Source organism: Phyllopteryx taeniolatus, chromosome 7, assembly GCF_024500385.1.
Source record: "Phyllopteryx taeniolatus isolate TA_2022b chromosome 7, UOR_Ptae_1.2, whole genome shotgun sequence".
Classification (NCBI taxonomy): domain Eukaryota; kingdom Metazoa; phylum Chordata; class Actinopteri; order Syngnathiformes; family Syngnathidae; genus Phyllopteryx; species Phyllopteryx taeniolatus.
Genome location: NC_084508.1, coordinates 15,809,236 through 15,832,354, shown reverse-complemented (window position 1 = coordinate 15,832,354; position 23,119 = coordinate 15,809,236). Strand labels below are relative to the sequence as shown.

Here is a 23,119-nt window from a genome sequence, read left to right as displayed (position 1 = left end):
TCATGTGACAGTAGGGGGTATTCAGCAATTAAAAAACAAATAAATGGTGTTATAGCTATAGACAAATTGCAGTAATAATCATAACTTCCACTTTTTAGGGAAGAATTATCCATCCATCCATCCATTCTCTACCGCTTATCCGGGTCGGGTCGCGGGGGCAGTAGCTTCAGCAGGGACGCCCAGACTACTCTCTCCCCAGCCACTTCATCCAGCTCTTCCGGGGGGATCCCGAGGCGTTCCCAGGCCAGCCGAAGGATGTAGTCTCTCCAGCGCGTCCTGGGTCGTCCCCGGGGTCTCCTCCCGGTGGGACATGCCCGGAACACCTCACCAGGGAGGCGTCCGGGAGGCATCCGAATCAGATGCCCCAGCCACCTCATCTGGCTCCTCTCAATGCGGAGGAGTAGCGGCTCTACTCTGAGATCCTCCCGGATGACCGAGCTTCTCACCCTATCTCTAAGGGAGACCCCGGACACCCTGCGGAGGAAACTCATTTCGGCCGCTTGTATCCGGCCGAATTATATTTGTGGGAATTTTCTCCATTCATCCAGACGAATATTTGTGTTTGATGAGTGCCCATGGATTACAAACTTAATTGCATTTCTATGACAGTCAAAAAGTGTCCACAAAATATCTTAAGACTATTTGACTAAGAGGCAGAGTAATTGATAAAAGTGATCTCAAAGGTTTGTGCAATGTAAAAAGATCCCCTCATTACGTCCCACTCAAAACTTATGTAATTGTGAACCTAGTAATAGTGGTATCTCACTTGTACTCTGGAATACTGCTTTTTAATTTCTCTTGCTACATTTTACCTAGAATCTTCCTTTCTACAACATACTGTAGTTTTACCAACACTAACTCATACTGCTCTAACAGTAAAAAATGTCTTGCTTCTGTCCATTTCCTTTGTCATTTTTTAATTAAATTTTATTTTTTTGATGGGGTGATGAGTGTGAGCAGGAACCCTATGTTTTCAAAGTGTATGGCTTAGAGGCGGTTCCAATGCAAACAGATGTCAGTTTCAATCAACAGAGGATGGACCAGCACATTGTTGCAAAAACACAGCAACAGGAAGCAATAGTAGTTGGGTACAGAAATAATGTTGTCAAAATACATGTGAGGACAGAGTTAGTTATTTTACAGTAGCTAAACCCATTGTTTTGAAGAACATGTGGTTAATGTCGAAAGTCTCTGACCACGTATGATACACAGACTTCCTGAGTGTAAAGGTTCAATTGTTTGCAGTTTACTTTATGTCTCTAATTAGGTAAAGACGTGCATGTATATTACGATTGCAATTCAGTGTCACTGACATTATAAATCTTAAAAAAATAAAAAACTCTTGATGAATAGAATATGTGAACATTTATTTATTCATGACATCACTGTACATGATCTAATCATGTATAAAAACTGTAGAACACATTTTCAAATGTAATCTCACATACACATTCATTTACACGAGCTCTCCATCTATACTGCATAGTGTGCAAGCAAAGCAACTGTTCTTGCTTTTCAGACTTTTATGGCTATTGTTAACATACTGTCAATTATAGTTGTAAGGAGGGGAGAGTAGTGTTTTTGATTTTGGAGAGCTGGTGTAGCAGCAGTTTATCTGTGACAAAGCTTGTTTGTTGCTTGAGTCTTTGCTGCTATATGGTGAGTTTCAACTAGTGAAAAAAACATCGGCTAAGTTGACCACAAAATTAGGTCGATGCAAAAAATTCTGCCTCGAGCCAATAAAAAAGTAATAATCCAAGTATGTTTGTGCTGCCCAGAACCATTTGGCCACTGTCCATGTTTACTGCACGGTCTTTTGTTGCAGACAGATACAATTGGGCCAGTGGGAAAACAAGTGACTTTTAAGACACTATTAGATGTGTAATGGGCGGCACGGTGGCCGACTGGTTAGAGCGTCAGCCTCACAGTTCTGAGGTGCGGGGTTCAATCCCCGTCCCCGCCTGTGTGGAGTTTGCATGTTCTCCCCGTGCCTGCGTGGGTTTTCTCCGGGCACTCCGGTTTCCTCCCACATCCCAAAAAACATGCATTAATTGGAGACTCTAATTTGCCCGTAGGCATGACTGTGAGTGCGAATGGTTGTTTGTTTCGATGTGCCCTGCGATTGGCTGGCAACCAGTTCAGGGTGTACCCCGCCTCCTGCCCGATGACAGCTGGGATAGGCTCCAGCACGCCCGCGACCCTAGTGAGGAGAAGCGGCTCAGAAAATGGATGGATGGATAGATGTGTAATGTACATATAACGATGTATGAGTGAGCAAAAAGGTAGTTAGAGTTGTTTTTTGGTGGGGGTTTTTTTTTAACCTAAAATGATCATCGCTAGCAAGCTAATGGTAATTGTGAATGCTAACCATTTAGCAAAGGCTGATTTTGTTGTATCAAATTCTGTAAACAGTTTTTACCATACAGTCAGTACCAATATAATGTATGCAATTTAAAGATAGAAGTCCAGCCCTCATAAATAATAATAAAATCCATGTTAGTATTAAATATTTTTTTGGGGAGGGTCTGGGGTTGCTCAAGTAGGCCTACTCGACAAAATACAGTATCTATAGGATAATTGATTCAAAAAGATTCGATAATGACAGCCTACTTTCAACAACAAGAAATAGTGGTTCAAGACATTTTATTCTTTAAGCAGGGTTCAACATTAACAGTGGCCGATGGCCTGGGGCTAGTATGCCTAAAAAAAAAAAAGTCCTTTTCACCCAATTCATAACTGGAGGCGATGACACAATGCTAATTAATTCTATCCACTCCTCTAACATCTTGCTCGGTATTTGATTTTTTTGTATATTTAGTGAATGCCCGATTAATTCCCCACGCTGACCCACTAAATATTAGTTTGCGTTTCTGTAGCAGAAAATAATCATACAATAATTACTGTGTAAATAAAAACATTTTAAAAAATTGCCACGAATGAAGAAAAACATTAAAATTCGTCTGCTGCGACCAATATCCATGCATCTTCCCGAGGACCCAATAGCTCCCCAACAAGGTGCCTGATGTAATATAAACAACGTTCAGCAAAGTCCGAGCAAGACATGCACAAAAGGCAGCATCATAGTGAATTTTCAACAATTATCTCTTTTAAAGACTTTTTTCCCTACTGGCTGTCCTTTAAAACAGAATAAAAATGTTGGAGAATGTTGTAGAATCATCACGTACAAGGGGCCCCCTACAACAAATCGAAGCTACGGTTTCTGATGTTGTAATACTGAATTCCAGCCTAGGGGGGGTGACGGAATTTAGGGATTATAGCTTTAACATATCTAGTATAGTACATTCTAACTAGCAATAGTAGGGTATATTAAAATGTGCTTATTAAAAAAAACACGTTACCTTTTGTACGCGGTGGAGCTGCTCATCCAGCTGTAGTCCACATTTGGGTGTTTTCTGTTTAGATGTTGGATCATCGTAGAATTCTTGCTGTCGTATGCCAGCTTCACTTTGCAGTAATTGAATAAGACTTTATTTTTGCCCTTTTTTTAATTTAAAATGATGATCCCACACTTTTGGCATCATGCCGTTTTGGGTAATCTGCTGAGCACCTATTATTCTAAACACTGTGTGCTTCTGCAAGAAATGTCCATGTGAAAAACATGAACGGTGGCGCAAACATGGTTCTGGCAGAGCTTTTTACACCATTATGTAAAAAGCAAAATGACATTGTTACACATAGGAATTTAATTCCCTTCTTGTGGGGTGTTCAATAATTGCAGTGTAACCTTGACTGATTACATTTATTTAAGTTTTCATAATGGTCCGCAGGGGAGATGCTATGTCTGCTGTCTCATTCTCCCAACAGCTCTCAACTGGGTGACTCATTGACTCATCTGATTTCATTTGTAGATATCAGCTTCTCCAAAGAACAGCAGAAACACATTTGATCAGCAGTGAGGAAAAGAAAAAGAAAAGGAATCATGGGAGTAAAATGAAGTTTAAGTTGTATAATAAGCAGAATAAGCAGTGTTTCCCACAAGACCGGAATCTAGTTGCCGTGGAGGATATCCGGCTGCTTTGTGTGTAGTAAAAAAATTATTGGAAATGAATGCAGTGTTGTTATGTCACTATGAGTCAGAAAATTGGGGGTGATGATTAGAAGATAACGATTAGGAAATGTAGAACTAGATATGAGCTCGCAGCATAATTTGCTTCTGCTTATAATTTAATGTTTAAAATTGATTGGAACTTTGTCACGTATAAATGCAGCCACTTTTCATATTTGCATTGATGTAGCGCTGTCAGCATGCTCAGTCTCAATAAGGGGGACAGACGGTCCAATGTAAACTGCCTAAAAGTAATACACATTATTTTGTGGTTTTGATGCATTATTAATTTTCATAATTATGAATTTTATCACTTAGGCCCCAAAATACATATAAGTTTTACCAATATGAACTGTTAAGAAATATGTGTGGGTTAATCGATTACGACAGAGAGAGGAGTTAGTGTTTCACGTTCACTTTTTTGTTTAATTCAGTGGTGATTTGTACGCTTTGCCGCTGCTATGATGTCAAACTTTTTTACTGAGGTTATGCTCACGCTGCTGATATGCGGATCTGCCACCTAACCAAACTGTGCTGTTTTGTGGAACTTTCATTACAGTCCCGATGCGATCGATTTAATGCCCTGAGAACATCCATTTATCCATTTTCTGAGCCGCTTATTCTCATAAGGGTCGCGGGCGTGCTGGAACCTATCCCAGCTATCATTGGGCAGGAGGCGGGGTACACCATGAACTGGTTGCCATCCAATCGCAGGGCACATACAAACTAACAATCATTCGCACTCACATTCACACCTACGAGCAATTTAGAGTTGTCAATTAACCTACCATGCATGTGTTTGGGATGTGGGAGGAAACTGGAGTGCCCGGAGAAATCCCACGCAGGCACGGGGAGAACATGCAAACTCCACACAGGCAGGGCCGGGGATTGAACCCCGGTCCTCAGAACTGTGAGGCAGACACTCTAACCAGTCGTTGACCGTGCCGCCCCCTGAGAACTTCATTACAGTAAAATTACACATTATAAAAAATGCTATTTCTGAGAAAAATATTTTCTGATTGGGAAAAAGGGAGGCATCTAGAAACCTTTCTATTTATGTTGAGACATTGAAGTGGACGATACACCAGTCAAATAATTGAGAGATGTGGTCTTTATTAGAGTAAGGTTTACTATTTAAGGAAATGCAGTGTGTGGGTGTGTTGGTTTATGCAGCTGTTTTATATTCAGACACAATGTCCTCAATTTTGCTTCACATTAATGCTGCAATTTTCTTGCAATGTCCCCGTTTGATGTCGGACCACTACCGGTATTTAAAATAATCAACATTACCAAAACAACATTCGGCCTCTTTCAGTGATATCATTCACCATTTATTCATCTTGATTTTGTCATAAGAAACCCATTCTGCACTCTATTCTTTGAGTTTTATCTTTTTATATTGCATTTTTGTCAAGCAACAAGAAAATTGTTAGTGAAAAGTTAGTGACCTAGGAAACCTACTATTCCCAGCCTACATGCCCAAGCCCACTTGCTTTTAAATTAAAATGAAACTATCTTAACCTTTCTTCTTGTGGGAATTGGGAATTCTGTGTCATTTACAGTATTCTGAATTGTGGTTGATTTGGTTCCTCCTCTTCAACATTGTACAAACAATATGGCACAGATCTTAGTTTGGTGGAATGTTTGAATTTGAATGATTCTGGTTCTGATTTCTCAATTCGATTCTGATTCAAAATGAATCCGATTCATTTAGGGGGCAGGTTAAAAAAGAGTTTGCATGGTTTAAATTGGGGCTGTCCCGATCTGATCTTTGAGATCGGAAATCGGTCCAATGTAAGCAAAAAAAAATTAGTATCGGATCGGATCACATTGGATCTAAAAGCTCAGATTTGACCACTCTTATACAAGTGGTCCATTCCATGCTCCGCTCCAGCACTTTCATCCAGCAGCGCACGGACGGCATGGAGATCCCACGCGATCATAACAACAGGTTGCTAAGGTGCTAACATAGTAGCAAGGAGTAAGAGTGAATGTTGTTTGCTTAGTCGTTTATTGACACTCCAGTTTAAGTTCACTGTAAAAAAAATAAAATAAAATAAAACTCACAATAAAAGTATTATACCTATGTAATGTTCAAATACATCACAGCCTTCGTTTCTTTCTTCGTTTTTGTTCAGAAAAATTGGTAGCTCAAAGCTAACACACAATGAAATGAAATGAATGAAAAACACCATTGACGAGCTAACGAAGATTAGCATTGAACCCGCAGCACACATCTCTCAAAATATTGAATATTGGTACACAAATGCTGTATAACCAGATACAAATAGGCAATATAACAATACTCTTTGGCATATATTTTTCAAACTCTGTGAAAAACGCGTTATAATAACAATATTTGCTCATGACTTCTACTTTCTCTGTTACTGCAAGTGTATCCAATTGCATGAAGCACACTTCCCCTCAGAGGCCAAGATGTGCACAGCAGGAACAGCTATTGTCAATAAAACTAAACTCCTGTTGCATGAAGAAGTTCAAAAGTGTATTGCCGCACATGTGGCGAAAGCAAATGGTGTTCCCACCATATACTGACAGTAAAAAAATAACTGAATTGAACTTTATTTTGCACTTTAAAGTATAATTTGTATTTATTTATTGAGATTATTTTTCATGGTTTTCTGATTTCTTTTTATTTAATCTATTCAAATGTAGGGTATGTCTATGTTTAAGTTAAGCAGTGGTTATATTCCAATTTAAATACATATTTTGTTATTGGTTTTACTAGTTATTTTTTAGGAGTTCCTAATATAATTTTTATTTTTTTTGTTCAATCATAGTACATTCTTATTTTTAAAGTTACTTTATGTAACCCATTGGTTAATAATAAATGGGTCAGTTTTCTACCTGTTGCTGATTATTTTTCTCTCTTTGCGTAATATCACTTCATCAAGCAATTTCTAATATTCCATACTAAAAATAAGTAATGTATGAGTATTGCTGATATCGGATTGGACCGATATCGGTATCGGCCAAACTTCAAGGCTGATATGTCAGTATCCGATTAGAAGTGAAAAGGTTTGATAGGGACTACTACTTTAAATAAACAAGCTAACCAGCTATTTTTGGATGAAATCATCTGAACATTTCTATGAATTTTATTTCTATGAACTTTTAAGGGACTTTACTATGAATTTTATCACAGGGCTATGACTCATTTCAACAAACAAATCTTTTTGAGTAAATGTACTGAGTGGAATCACTTCATGAACTGATTCATTCCTTTCTCAGTTCAGTTCAGCTCAGCCGCAAGTGTGAGCTGCACGAGAAACTCCCCGCAAACGGCGCCATTTGAGGGGTGATGACGACAGTGGCTAAGCACGGAGAGGCTGTCGATGAGGCGATGACGTTCTGTCAAAATCTGTCTTTAGATGAAACCGATCATGGTGCAAAAAGATTGCGGCCCGCTGACCTAGACAGCTGCGGCAAATTGGCTGATCGCATGGTCCCATACTGTAAGTCTTTAAGTTCGTTCGGTGGGTCGGGAAATATTGCCTATATGACAAGTCAAAAGACTTTGTGTGTGGCGTGTTATAAAGCTACTCGAGCGAGGGCACACAATATATAGGAATACTGCATTCTATGTAAAAGCTTGTGGCGTGTCACTGAAACATACAGTATATGACTATATAATGCGTATAGTTGTGCTCAAAAATATTGGTAGCCCTTGGGTGCCATTATTTCTAGCCATGACTATAAAAAGGCATGCTTTTGTTTTTCCTCAACTGTCTGACCCCATGAGCATCCCTGTTATATTTTATTCATGACTCTGTTTCTATTGACAAGCAAGGATGCTGGAGACAGTAAATTATGGATTTATGGGATGCACAAACATACCAATCTATTTCCAGTCCGCTCTGTGTGGTCATCTCTTCTGTAGGCAGTCCCGTCAGCCAGTGGCCACTCTCTTTTTCTGTTGTACAACTGCTACTTGGCTGCTTGTCGTCGTCACTGTCAGGTTCCGACCTCCTGATCGGCACAAGCATGTACGGTTTGACGATGCCAAGTTCACTTGGGTGCTCCTGTACGTCGAAATCCTCTTCCTCCTCATATTCCGACACGTTGCTCACCGTTGCGTATAGAGTGTAGCGCGCTGTGTTTGGCAATTACGACAACACTTCCGGATAGAGTAACTACACACGGGTCCGGTCTCGAGCTTCGGTTATGCTCGGGGAGTGCTCAATATAAAAACCTCATTTTTAGCTAAACTATAGTTGACAACTTGCTGGAAATGACGTGCATGTATTACATAACATAAACCTCAAACCTATGAACTAAAAGGCAATGTGTGTGGAACTAACCCAATTGACATGGTATTCAATAATTATAGTTTCAGCTAAAAGTTAAATATAGGATTGTTAAAATAGTTATTTGCGACCTTTTTATCATGTCAAATGGTTTATATGTGCAAGCTTTAACTTGACTTCCTGTTTAAGCATCTAGCCTTTTATTTTGAAGGGTACGCACCGGAACTCAGCATTTTGGCACGTAAAATAACTTCACACGACTGATAAAAACGAAAGTAAAATGAGACGCAAGGAAAAGGTAATGAATGGAACCGAATGCTCTGTATAACATTGGTTCCTTTACCTTCACACCGATGAGACACAAGGTTAGTTTTTGCGATTTTGTCTCAATTCATTGTAATGTAAAGTTTGACCTTTGGTGAAGTTTTAGCTGAATGTTAAGCTTGTAATGGGACTATTTCTACTTTCTTTCCAGTATGGTAAAGTATTTTATATTTTATTTTTGTGTCTGTCATCAGCTCTTACGTTGGCGTGAAGACTAAAATAAAGGTTAAAAACCATCAGTGCAAGTGCGCAACCCGCCGTTTAACTTATTAGCTGCCTCAATGTTTGCATTGACGTATTTTATTGTTTCACTCACCCAATTGACTTAAATGAAGTTCCCCGTGGTGTAGGCTGAGGCTCGAAGCAGGAGGGAGCATGTCAGACTTCTACACATCGTGAAAGCCTCCTTTGCACAATATAATCTTACTGTACTGTGCTGCGGTACCGCCATTGGGCACAAGCACGTCTTCGTGCGCATTCTTCTTCATTGGTTTTCTTTGCTTCTTTGTTGGTTTTCGCCACTTTCTTCTTCAGGGTTGGCGGACTAGGCATTGAAACTGGGAACTGAAATTTTTTAATTTGAACGATTCCTGGAGAACCGGAATTTTAGTCCAGTTTCCAATCGGTTCTCGATTCTCGATGCCCAACCGTACTAATGACCCAATGCAGCTGTGTAGCTGGGGGCTGAGTGCTGTACTCTGCTATACAAACAGTGCCCCATCAAATGCAACAACGCTTATTGCAATATTATTCACACGTTTGACATGAACGGACATGTTTGAAATGTGTCACTTGCTAACCTGTAGCTCTTTGAATTTGTGAAAGAATTCTGCATGCCCAGCCGTCAATGAGGTCTTTAGCTAGTAGCAAGTTAGCTTTAGAACAAGCCTGGCAGACAGATTTTGCAGCCACTTTTCTATGTGCGACTTGAACATCGACTCACGCAGTGCTGCCCCATTTTGACACAGAGTTGCAGCGCTGTTGCCGGTACTTAAAAATGTTGGTAGCAAATAATTTTTGCCAGCTAAAAATCACAGTTCAGTTTTGGTACTAGTACTTGGTGCAAAACTACTTTCATATAAATTTGGATGAATTGATATTACATTTTTGACACTATAAATTTAGCAGCAAATGGTGTTTTACATACATTTAAAACTTAGAAATTGCCAACTTAGACAAAGGATAGTGATTAGTGGTGAAGAGGCCACTATATCTATATATCACGATATTTCTTAAACACAAATGTACTTTGATTTTGTACAAAACAGTGTTAAAAACTGTTCTCTTTGTTAACAGCAATAAGGGGATGCTATTTCAAGACAACAGATGGGAATTGTTAGTGGTAGTTTTTTTTATAGCTGCAGGAGGGGTGATGTAAGAGAAAGGAACAATGATAGGAATGCAAGACAGAGATTGTAATTGATAATAAACATCCTTTTAATTGAATTCCACTACATTTCCATGCAAATATGTGTACAGATTTGCTCAGAGGAATTACATTTCTCTTTTTATTTCTTAAGGTGTTCCCCCAAAATCCCCCCCCCCAAAACAACAAATGCTACGATCATGTCACTTGGGTTCTCCCACACATTATTTTTGAGTTGGGTTTATTTTGATGTTTGACCAGGACTTGAATATTAGTGGTACCGAGGCAATTCAATGTCATCTACTGCTGATTGCAGAAACTGCAACTAGCCACAATGCACTTGCATTGACGGACAAAACAATAAAACCATATATAGATTTTGGTAATTCTTTATATTTTCCCTGACAATTTATACATTAGTTTGTCAACTTTTTTAAATAACTGATGTCATTTACTATCACATTTTCACCATAATAACTCAAATAAATGAATAGAAAACGAGCAAGTGCACAGATGGATGGATCATGAGGTTGTGGCATTTCCAAATTTCTCTTGTTCATCTCCACAGAAACAGTCATGATGCTGTTATATGGTTTCTGGCACTGACCCACTTTCCTTAACAGTGGATGATGATGTGCAATGAAACCCCCAAAATAACATCTGCAACAAAACTAGCCTCTAATGCGGATGTTTCTTTTGTCTTTGAATCTGCACTAACAGCATTGTTACACTGCACTGCAAGTTGATAGCTTGCAGTGTAGCCACCTGGCTAGTACAGCCAAGGCCTATTTTTAGCACCCACAGGAAAAAAACATGAACTGATATAGTTTGTTAGTCTTTTCTCCACCACATAGACACCAATTTTTACAATGGAAATGCACAGAATCATGCAGCTACAGTTTATGGGGCTATCAGTGTTGTTGTCTGGTGATTATCTTATGGAGTGTCCTTAAATTTTCTAGATGTGTTTCATAAAGATTGAAATAAAAAATGTGCAGATTTGACAAGACATCCATATCCATTCGTTAAATATACAGTTTTCCCTCTGCAGTGTTGAGGAGAACAGGAATGCGCACGTACTCAGACACACAAACACATCCCTAATATACACTTCCTTCTTGCAGTGGAATTCTTTCCCATTCTTGCTTGATGTACAGCTTCAGGTGTTCAACAGTCCTGGATCTCCGTTGTCGTCTTTTACGCTTCATAATGCACCACCCATTTTCAATGGGAGACAGGTCTGGACTACAGGCAGGCCAGTCTATTATCCGCACTCTTTTACTCCGAAGCCATGCTTTGTAACACATGCAGAATGTGGTTTGGCATTGTCTTGCTGAAATAAGCAGGGGCGTCCATGAAAAAGACGTTGCTTGGATGGCAGCATATGTTTCTCCAAAACCATTAATACCCTTCAGCATTAATGGTGCCTTCACAGACGTGTAAGTTGCACATGCCATTGGCACTAACACAGGCCCATACCATCACAGATGCTGACTTTTGAACTTTGCGTCTATAACAGTCCGGATGGTTCTTTTCCTCTTTGGTCCGGAGGACACAACGTCCACAATTTCCAAAAACAATTTGAAATTTGGACTCGTCGGACCACAGAACACTTTTCCACTCAGTCCATGTTAGATGAGCTTTGTCTTTTGCTTTGCATAGTAGAGTTTCAAGTTGCACTTACGGATGTACCGCCGAACTGTATTTCAGAATCAGAATCATCTTTATTTGCAAGTATGTAGGAATTTGTCTCCGGTAGTTGGAGCTGCTCTAGTACGACAACAGACACTTTGGAGACAGAAAGACATTGACAAAAAAAAAAACCAGTCACTGAGCAGTAAAGGGTTGCTAGCTATCTGGTAATGCCGGTACATTTACTGACATTGGTTTTCTGAAGTGTTCTTGGGCCCATGTGCTGATATCCTTTCCACATTGATGTCGGTTTTTGATGCAGTGCCGCCTAAGGGATCGAAGGTCACGGACGTTCAATGTTGCTTTTCGGCCTTGCCGCTTACATGCAGTGATTTCTTCAGATTCTCTGAACCTTTTGATGATATTATGGACCGTAGATGATGAAATCCCTAAATTCCTTGCAATTGTACGTTGAGGAACATTGTCCTTAAACTGTGAGACTTTTTTCTTTGCTTGTGAATGACTGAGCAATTCAGGGAAGCTCATTTTATACCCAATCATGGCACCCACCTGAGCATTCCTCAACTTTTTCAGTCGTTTTTGCCACCTGTCCCAGCTTTTTTGCAGCATATTGCAGCCGTAAAATTCTAAGTTAATGATTATTTGCAAAAAACAATCAAGTTTATGAGTTTGAACATTAACTATCTTGTCTTTGTAGTGTATTCAATTAAATATAGGTTGAACATGATTTGCAAATCCTTGTATTCTGTTTGTATTTATGTTATGCAAATTACGGTTCAAATTGCGGACAGTCAGAGCCGCGATTCGAACCAGCTACCTTCCGGTCAGTGGACGACCTGCTCTACCTACTGAACCACAGCCGCCCTGTCCCAACCCCTTCCTGTAGGTTAAAATGTGGAACACATACTTTACTGCTCGGTTCTTTATGGGTCAATTTCTTAATCTACTATAAAATGGGGGAAAGGATGTGATGACCCAAGAGTAATATCATAATTTAAGGTTTGAAGTATAGTCCAACGTCTACCTTAAATAATCTATTTTTCCAAAATCAAATTACTGCCTCTCAATACGACTGCTTAATCACATTAGCACTTTTGCCTTTATCCCTCTGAGAGGAAGTAATTACCGGTATGTCATTATACAATGTGTACATTATTCTCAGGTAAAGTGCAGCCATTGACTTACCACTGCACTATGTGTTCGTATGTTATTTCACAAAGTTACGCAGTGAGATTTAACTCTCTACAATTACTATTCACTCTCCTTTGTGTGTATTTTGTTTCCATGGACAAATATCAGAATATGAAATATTTCAGTTTAATGAGAATTTAAGATGCTTTATGATGCTTAATGTTTAGAATTAAGTTTTTATTGTTAAGCAAAAGCATTTTTTGATTGATTTTGTTCACCTCCAATACTCTGCAGTTTGTAAAGTATCTTCTTTAAAAGCTGGTACAGCGAATTATCGTCTTCTAGCTCTTTCTGACCTCTGCATCTTTTGCTCTAACTTAGCTTTCTGCAAGTCTTCCTTCACCACATCCATGAATCTCCTTTTACGTCTTCCTCTTTGCATCCTACCTAGCGGCTCCATTTCCAACATCCCTCTACCTATATCTACATCTCATCTCATTTATCACTGCTGCAAAACTATATGTACTGTACGTGAAGTTTATTCATACATATGGAGAATTGCATTTTAATAATTTGCTAAAAGTCTTTATTACGTGCACAGATTAACTGGTGGTGAATTTGAGTGCTAGACAGATCAAGAACAGGATTGTGACTTTGGGATTGTGTTACTATGTCTATGCGTCTGGGTGTGTGTTACAGTACATGATTAGTGTGGGGTAGAATTACGTTCCCTCTATGGTGTTTACTGTGTGTGTGCATATGTGGAGATGAAGATGTGCATGAGGAGGGATAGGTTGGTCTGCTGGTGTTAGGTCATAGTCTGTTGAGGATGAGGAAGAATGAGAGTCAAGGTAGCAAAGAAGAGATGGAGGGTGACAACTGGGCTTTCATCTGGGGTAAGAGTGTCCCGGGGCATTGATACCAACTCATTGTAATAGGGATAAACTCAAAATATACTGGGATTTCAGTTACAAAAAGCTGACAGAAAGCTATTATATATAACACTCATTTTGTGAAAGTCAAATTGAACAGAGGAAAGTTAACAAACATAAAGTAATGAAAAGACAGACTATTTAGGTAGGATTGTATTTGTGAATTGTGATTATTCTGTGCTGAGGGGCAGTCTTTAAATATTTGCTGCTGTTTTTGTCAGCTAAGAATGCTTTTTAATGTATTTAACCATGAAATAGAGGATGGGTGGTGCACATTCTCAACCCTTACTCAAACTGTATCTTAATACACTGTCCTACATGAATAGCTACTGTTTAAGTAATATGTTTGCCAAGCTTATTTTCAACTACTCACATTTTGCTTAAAAAGACTGTGGTGACTTTTGAAGTTTCCTATATTTTAAAATCTGAATTGAAATAACATGATATGTTTCATACTTCTTAATGTACAGCTGTAGTTATTCTCTCCCTGTGGCAGGGGTTTCAAACTCATTTTCATATTGCGTCATATTATATACTGTATACACAACAAATTGATGGATTACTAGACTGGTTAGAGCGTCAGCCTCACAGTTCTGAGGACCCGGGTTCAATCCCCGGCCCCACCTGTGTGGAGTTTGCATGTTCTCCCCGTGCCTGCGTGGGTTTTCTCCGGGCACTCCGGTTTCCTCCCACATCCCAAAAACATGCATTAATTGAAGACTCTAAATTGCCCCTAGGTGTGACTGTGAGTGCGAATGGTTGTTTGTTTGTATGTGCCCTGCGATTGGCTGGCAACCAGTTCAGGGTGTACCCTGCCTCCAGTACGCCCGAGACCCTAGTGAGAAGAAGCGGCTCAGAAAATGGATGGATGGATAGTTTAGAAATCAGAGGCGAGTAGTAAAAAATAGTTTGTTCAATTATTAATTTATTTTAAAGGTCCCATATTTTGGCTATTTAGACCGCCATAGAGTGACTCTCTAACATTGAGTTCGTACACAAGTGTTAATTTCATTTAAAAAAAACACCTTGGTTTTGTCATACGAGTGTCCAGAAAAAGGTCCCTACTTCTGTATAACCCAGTTTTCACATTTACTGAGGCACCATAGAGACAATATTACATCCCAAATACTAGAAAAAGTTGGTTTGGCAAAATACGTGACCCTCAAAAGCGGGATTGGTGACAAAAAATGTTTGTGTTTTTAAAAGTGAAGACAATTTGCAATTTTAGTATTTTAGCAAGAAACATCAAGCACATGATCTGCTTGCTCGGGCCACCTAAAATGATGTTGTGTGTCGATCTGGCCCCCAGTCCTTGAGTTTGACACTTGCTGCCTAAAGCTCTTATTACATTGATTCTTGTAATGCTAATGTCTTTTCTAATCAAAACAGACCTTGAGCATCAAAAGGCTTCATCTACATCTACTCTGACGATGAACACACACTATATATGTAGTTCTGAGAAAGTGTTTGCCTTCAGTGGGGTGAAAACAATCAATAATACCAATAATAAAACGTCAATCATAATGTAGATAAATTCAGAGCCTATATTGATAGTTGCTAGACAGTCCCTCTCTTTGTACTCTGCAGTATATTTACCTGTTGATCCTCATTCAATTACTCATCCAATACCTCTACTTCCTTCTCAGGATTGAAAAAACGTACCAGGAAGGCCTTTGGTATACGGAAGAAAGAGAAAGACAATGACTCAACGTAAGTTGTCTTCTTCATTACTGGTTGTACTTCATGACCCCAATCCAGATAATGTTAGCTGTTTGACTGCTGAAGGTATTTGTATGGTGTATCCACAAAAGACCTGTAAGACCAATTACTGTACAATATCGTAGGGATGTACTGAAAATTCGGTCACTGCAAATTTTTTGCCGGAAATGGCCCAAAAGTGCATTTTCGGTTTTTGGCCTAAACAGGATGTTGTGATAATGCAATCAAAAACTACGGCCACTGGGCGCTTCTCTAGATAAAGCTTGAAGGGGCGACCAACGATGAGGTGGCTTGCTCCGTGGGGGTCTCAGTCTCGCGGTTTAGCACCTACGACGGGCTGTCAAAGTATGTCTTAATTAGGGCTGGGCAAAAATTAAACGATCAAGATACATATCTCAAAACAACTTTTCCTTGATAAACATGAGACACAGTCAATAGAAGGTTGATAGATTGCATTCGTACATGTTTGGACAGACAATAGGAATAGCCAATAATAATGCGAGTTGCGCCACACTGAACCAATCGTGGTGCAGTGAGAGGCAACAGGCACGAATATTTGTAGACTGCTGCAGCAGCTGTGGGAGAGCGCTGGAAAAAAAAAAAGAATATTAGTGTTCCCTTGCAAGAAGCGACGGGAGCCCAAACCTCAACGGATGACATCGTTAAGACGGAGAAGTTCAGCAGTGTGGAGTTACTTTGTTTTTTTTAAAGAATCACAAGAAACAGTAGCGTGCACACCTATCCGAAAACAACAAACTGTGTCACAAAAGACGTGCTACCAGTAAGCACAGTTGAAAATAAGGGATTCAAGTGGATGATGAAAGTAATGGACAGACAACACATATTTAAATCGAAACGTTAAGAGTAACAGGGAATATTTAAGCTAGAAAAAAATGTCGCTTTGTTTGAGTTTGTGATATTTTGATATTTTGTGATATATATTGTGATTCACTAATTAAAAAAATATTGTGAGGTTTTTTTTCCCTTCTCGCCCAATCCTATCTGTGGAGTGCTAAATTAATATTTTCATTTTGTAACTGATTTATTTGTTGAAGCATTAATATTAATTTATGCAATTGCAATGCCTTGCTTTTAGGGAGGTTAGTACACAGTCATGGCCATAAATGCAATTTCACTAATAATTGGCATAATTTTGTTCAGTGTTTTGGTTTTTGGCCTTGGTTTCATTGTTTCCGGTTTTGGCCAAGAATTTTTATTTCGGTGTATCACTAAATATCAGTATTAAGTTTGTTTTCTTACAAAAGAGATATGATTTTATTTATTTATTTTTGCTTTCAATTTTCACAGGGGAAAAAAAAGGTTGTTTCATAGGGTTTATTTTATGCTATGTCATTTGAAGTGTGTTTTGGGACTGATATAAGCTGTTTTGTTTCTCCTCTTGTCTTTTATTTCATACAGGGGGTCCCCAGACAGAGAGGGGGGTGTAAGTACACTTAACATTTAGTCCACAGTAAAGTACATCCATCAATTCTTTTACGTGTATTTCGAAATTGTGGTTCAAGCCTCAAATGTAGTAAATTGTACTATTGTGCTTGTTTTGTTGGATTTTTCTGTTAGTATATACACTGAATAAAAATATAAACGCAACACTTGTTTTTGCTCCCATTTTTTGTGAGCTGGACTCCAAGATCTAAAACTTTTTCTACATACACAAAAGGGTATTTCCATCAAATATTGTTCACAAATCTGTCTAAATCTGTGTTAGTGAGCATTTCTCTTTTGTCGAGACAATCCATCCCACCTCACAGGTGTGGCATACCAAGATGCTGATTAGACAGCATGATCATTGCACAGGTGTGCCATAGGCTGGCCACAATACAAGGCCACTCTGAAATGTGTACTTTTACCACACACCTGTGAGGTGGGATGGATTATCTCGACAAAGGAGAAATGCTCACTAACACAGATTTGTGAACAATGTTTGAGGGAAATGGCCTTTTGTGTATCTAGAGAAAGTTTTTGATATGAGTCCAGCTCATGAAAAATAGGAGCAAAAACAAACGCGTTGCGTTTATATTTTTGTTCAGTATATTAGCTACTTGAGTTGACAAATAAATGCATCTTTTTTCTTTTTTTTTTTTGGTCAGGAACCCCAAGAGGTTGAATCGGTACTGAATACAGTGAAGTTCTAGTCCTCAAAGTAGACTAGCCTGTAGACTAGTGTAGTATACTGTATGGATCTTTAGCTTTGAATATCTATTCCATTAGGAGACTCTGAGGTCGCAAATAACACACATTGTTATTATTGCTGATGTTGTTGTTAGTAAAAATGACAAATATCACTTTTTTTTAACTAACAACACAAAATAAACCTCATTACAGTTCTGTCCAATTAGTTTTCACCGAAATATTACTGAGGCAATGTAAGCACTTTATTATCACTAGTAAGAAATGTTTACTGTACATGCTTCCAACTTCATTGCCTGATGAGGCCTGTATTTTCACTATCTTTGCAGTCTCAGAGGAAGGCCAATGGAGCCCCAAATGGATTCTATGGAGAAATCGACTGGGAAAGATATGTAAGGACCCATTTAGCAATTTTGACATATGAGACCCTAATGTATAGCCAGATTAACTTAAAGACTCAAAGTGTCGATCACACAATTTATATGTCCTACTTGAAACTATTAATGGAGCTTTAAATGGATTCGTTGCGTTTCAGAACTCTCCTGAGGTGGATGAAGAGGGTTATAGCATCAGACCTGAAGATGAGGCAGACCAGCCAAATATCCTGAAACCCTGCTCGATAAATCTCATTTCAAAGTGGATGGACAACATTCATTCTCCTTTTTTCATCCAGTTTGCAGTTGTCTATTTATGCATGAAACACCTTTGGGACTAAAAGGTAAAATGTATCTTTAATAATTAGTTTAATAGTCACTTGGTTTCCAAGGCTTAACAAAAGGTAAAGTGTAAAGTTTTCTACACCAGTGCAGCACGGTACCTGTATGAGTTCTGTGGATGTCCAAATACCTGCAGAATTCACACCAAAACAAACGCTAGTCTGCTGCTGCAAAACTTCAGAAAGGTGAGAACATGCGGCACTGAAATTGTATTGTATGAGTAAAACCCAAAATACAACAGTGTTATAGTAATTATATGGCTTTACTTTTCATACAGAACTACATTGTGAAGATAGGCAAATTTCATTAGAGGTGCAGATCTCAAGGTGAAGAATTTAGAAGAGGAACACATTATTGCCTTTCTGTTTGTTCTATTAGTTGAACAAGCATTTGAAGAGTTGAACTCTTTTCCTTAACGCTTCTCTCCCACATTGCCCCAAGTCCCATTTCTTCTCTTCGGATGAGTCGGAAGAAGAGGAGGACCACAGGAAAAAGTTCAAGATTAAGATTAAGCCCCTTCCATCTGATCAAGTTGTGGCCGTGCCCTCGTTTGAAGAACTCAAAGCCTCCGTAGGCAACATTGCTCTATCCCCTTCTCCTCTGGTGAGTCAGTTGGCCACCATTTTTGGTTCTCATAAACAGTGTGCTGCATTCATCATGAGCATGTGCAAGATAGTCCTGGTTCTTTACAGTACATCGTGATCTTCCTTAGTCATACTCTGTTGAGCTAGGTACTGTCAACTGGTGGCCGCATGCAGCCCGAACACTTTGTCAATGCAACCTGTAAAATACCATGTGAATCAGGTCCAACTAGTAATGATTCAAATCACAGACAGCAGGAGTCAAATCCTAGATAGTGGGTTGAAAGATGGACGAGGTTATCATTTGCTGCCCGCAGCTGGCAAGCAAAGTGGGAGGTAGTTGTCCCCTCTGTGGGGTGGCATCTGTGTCCATTGGCGTGTGACACATGCCACAGGTGTGTGGCAAAAGTTGATTGATCGGACAGGCTAGCATTGTGTGATCATAATTTCTAGCTTGCGGTATGTTTATTTTGCCTTTTTTAATTATTATTATTATTCGAGAATTAGTAAATATTAAAAATGTCATATACTATTTAAAAAAAAAAAAGTAAAATATTTTGGGGGAATTTTTGCAAGGCTTCAGAAAACCGTGAATAAGTGAATTTGTGAATAGGCAGGAGCTAACTGTATTTTAATAACACTTTGTTGAGATGCTTTGCATACATCCTTTGGTCTGTTTTAATCAAACTGTTGTTGTTCATTTTCCCCCGTTTGCGGTTCATATGGTCAAGAGTGAACACAGTAAATGAACGTTAGTGCCGAACATCTCAACTCGACCGAAGTGCGCCAAACAAACTCTCAGTTGTGCTCAGAAAGCAATCAGACCTTGAGCCACAAAGGTTGAATCAAAGCAACTGTGTTGTTTGTTGAGGATGTTTCAACTTTAATCCAAAAGGCTTCTTCCGTTCTATATTTTAGGTGTGCAGTCCCTCTATTTATGCCTCGGTGGATGTGTTCCCTGGGGGTGGTCAACAAAAGGGTGTTGTTGTTACCCGGTCGGGTTACTTATATTGTCCTTTATCTCAGTTTAACCTGCTCATGAATGGAAATATAATTGTAACACAAATGTAAGTGTCCCGCTGTTTTGGTTTTCTTACATGTCCTCATAAAGGGAACTAATCCCAGTTTGAATTTTAGACTAATCCTTAACCCTGAAATTAGTTAAAAATGCCCCCTTTTCTACTAAATATTGTGGTTTTGGTTTGTTGAAATCATTGCACAACTTCGGTAGAGTTCCCAGTGACCTCAACATTCTCCCAGTTATGTAGCATCTGTCACATAAAGCAGTCCCACCACAACAACCCCCATCTGGTGATGACAGGCTGCCAAAACAGCACAGTGCGAAAATGGTGCTTAGTTAATGAGGGCCAAACTTTGCAGTACGAATTGTGACTTGAGTGTCATACCTCTATGCAGCAGTGCGGACAGGTAGCTGGGGTAACCACCCTGAATAATTGAGGTATGGAAGAGGGCACATAGAACCTATGTGTCACTCAGCTGTTTAAGATTGCCAATGGTCACATGAGCTCTTGGTCTTAATAATTAATGTGGGCCTCAGTGTGTTCAACCAGTATGACCATAGCTACAGTATGTTGAACTAATCCTGTGTGAAAGAGTTTTTATGCTGACAGTGGTTGTGCGCATTTGTGCAGGCGACACCTGTAGCGGTATAAGCGGTACAAGGTGATACTACTACTACTACTGTTTAAACTTTTAAAGTAGGGGTTTCCCGATCCGATCTTTGTGATTGGAAATCGGTCCGATGTCAGCAAAAAAAAAAAACAAGTATCGGTGGAATCGTACTGGATCTAAAATCTCCCATTTTACCACTCTTATACAAGCAGTCCATTCCATGCTCCGCAGGACGGCATGCAGAGCCCACGCGATCACAACAACAGGGTGCTAAGATGCTAACATAGTAGCAAGAAGTAAGAGTGAATGTTACTTGCTTAGTTATTTATTGACACTTCAGTTCAAGTTCTGTAAAACTCAACTCTCATAACAAACAAATTACACATATTGAACGTTCAAATACATCACAGACTTTGTTTTTTCATTTTTGTTCACAAAAATAGTTAGCTCAAAGCTAACACATTGAATGAAAAACACCGTTAACAAGCTCTCTCAAAATAATGAATTTTGTTACACAAACGCCGTATAAACAGATACAAACACCCAATATAACGATACTCTGGCATATATTCTTCAAACTGTGAAAAACAAGTTATATTAACAATATTCAATCCCAACAATGCCCACACAGACAGCTAAGTACCTCCGAAAGCCTCACTACGTGATTCCTATCCGCCACGACATTGTCAGTAAAACTAAACCCCAGTTGCATCAAGAAGTTCAAAAGTGTATTGCTGCACATGTGGAGGAAGCAATTGGTGTTTCCACCATACATTGACAGTTAAAAAAATTACTGAATTGAACTTTGTTAATTTGTATTTATTATTCATTGGGGTTATTTTTCATTGTTTTCTTTTTTTTTTATTTAATCTGTTCAAATGTAGCATATTCTTAAATTTAAGTTAAGCAGTGGTTATGTTGCGATTTAAATATATAGTTTTTGTTATTCGTTTTATTGGTTATTTTCAGGATTTTCTTATGTAAATGTAATTTTTTTTTTTCAATCTTGGTACATTCCTATCATGAAAGTTACTTTATGTAACCCATTGGTTATCAATAAATGGGTCACTTTTCTTCATTCCTACTGTTACTGATTATCGTTCTCTGTTTCAGTAATATCACTTGATCAAGCCTTTTCAAACATTCCATACTACAAACTAAGTATTTATGATTATTGCTGATATGGGATCGGACCGGTATCGGCCAAAATTCAAGGCTGCAATGTCAGTATCAGATCGGAATTGAAAAAACTTGATCGTGACATCCCTATTTTAAAGCAGCATATTTCCATGCACAAAGAAATTACATAAAGTTTACATGGACACTCCTAAGGTGTAACTACAATCTAATTAGATTCACTTATTTTTTTTGTCTTTATGCCTTAACAAGATATTAATGCTCCATTTTTCTTGTCAATAGTTTTTCATGTACCTACTAGCTAATAAGGTAACCAAGATAACTAAGATACAAGAAAATAATTTATGCTGATAATGACATTCAACACACATACAACCACTCTCACCATATTTTAAAATGTTTTTTGTCAGTGTCTTTCAAACTGAGGGATTGTTGCTGAATTTCCAACATAGCTCTTGTGTTGGACGTTAAACTCTTATTACTTAATGCTGTGACTTGGAAGGATTATTTATGATATATGCATTACACATTCACTGTTTCACAATTTTTTTTTAATGATTATATTTTATGCAGTTGACCTTTGAATACAAACGGCTTGATTTGCCTTGACCTTATTAATACTGATTACTCCAATTCATTCTTAACTATTCCATCCGTTTCCTAATTTCTCTTCTGTCTCCCCTTCTTTTGTTGCCTCTAATATCCTTTATAGAAGAGTCCGGTAAGCCTTTGCTTTGCATGTTGTGTGTTTTAAGGTTTTTTATAAATTATTTTTCCATCAGGATATGTTTTTTTACAAGTTAATAATATGCCAATTATCAGGCCAATGTTGGGATTATTCTGAAAGTTAATATAGTTGGGTAGAATTATGAACGTGGGATGCATGCGATAGCACAGCATTTTTATAAGTGGGTTTAGAGTATACTGTATAGACAGACACATCCTTTTGATCCTACAAGGAATAGCATGTTTTCACAAATGCAAGAGTATTGATGCCAAAATATTGTACTGAGTTTTAAATGACATAAGGATGCTATTGATTCAAAATAAATGTTAAAATCCTGTTTTTAATGAACTGCTCCTTAATATATATTTTTTCCATTTTATGTATTAATGTATTAAATACATTTTTGCAATGAATTACAAAATGCTAGATGAGCCCTTCATGTTTGACGACATGGTAATATTTGAGTTTCCTTTTATGAAATAATACAATGCAATGCCTTTTTTTCATTGTACTTACCATTTTCAAGTTCTATAACACTACTCATTATTTGCCTTTATGATTTTGAATACTTTTGAGACAGTAGCTGGGCTGTACAGTACTAATGATAACTGCCAGAGAGCGAAGCAAAAAGGCCATAGTGTCATCACTTCCTGTTTACATTGTGAGAATGACAATGATTGGCTATAAGAAATGGCGTTGCACTGTGTCCAGCTCTAGTGTAT

The 23,119-nt window shown here is 38.5% G+C and overlaps 1 protein-coding gene across 15 annotated transcripts in view; it reads left to right on the top strand.

Moving 5' to 3' along the window:
• The window catches only part of sgip1a (SH3GL interacting endocytic adaptor 1a), a 51,215-nt gene that overhangs the window by 8,529 nt on the left and 19,567 nt on the right, over positions 1-23,119 (top strand). For 11 of the 15 annotated variants that reach the window (XM_061778436.1, XM_061778444.1, XM_061778446.1 and 8 more), the window contains 6 exons: positions 15,384-15,447; positions 16,876-16,900; positions 17,565-17,585; positions 17,934-17,996; positions 18,140-18,205; positions 18,753-18,923. In XM_061778436.1, the coding sequence (XP_061634420.1) occupies positions 15,384-15,447; positions 16,876-16,900; positions 17,565-17,585; positions 17,934-17,996; positions 18,140-18,205; positions 18,753-18,923 (410 nt within the window). The remainder of the gene's footprint in view (positions 1-15,383; positions 15,448-16,875; positions 16,901-17,564; positions 17,586-17,933; positions 17,997-18,139; positions 18,206-18,752; positions 18,924-23,119) is intronic. The other 4 variants (XM_061778438.1, XM_061778449.1, XM_061778440.1 and 1 more) reach the window with 1 other exon arrangement.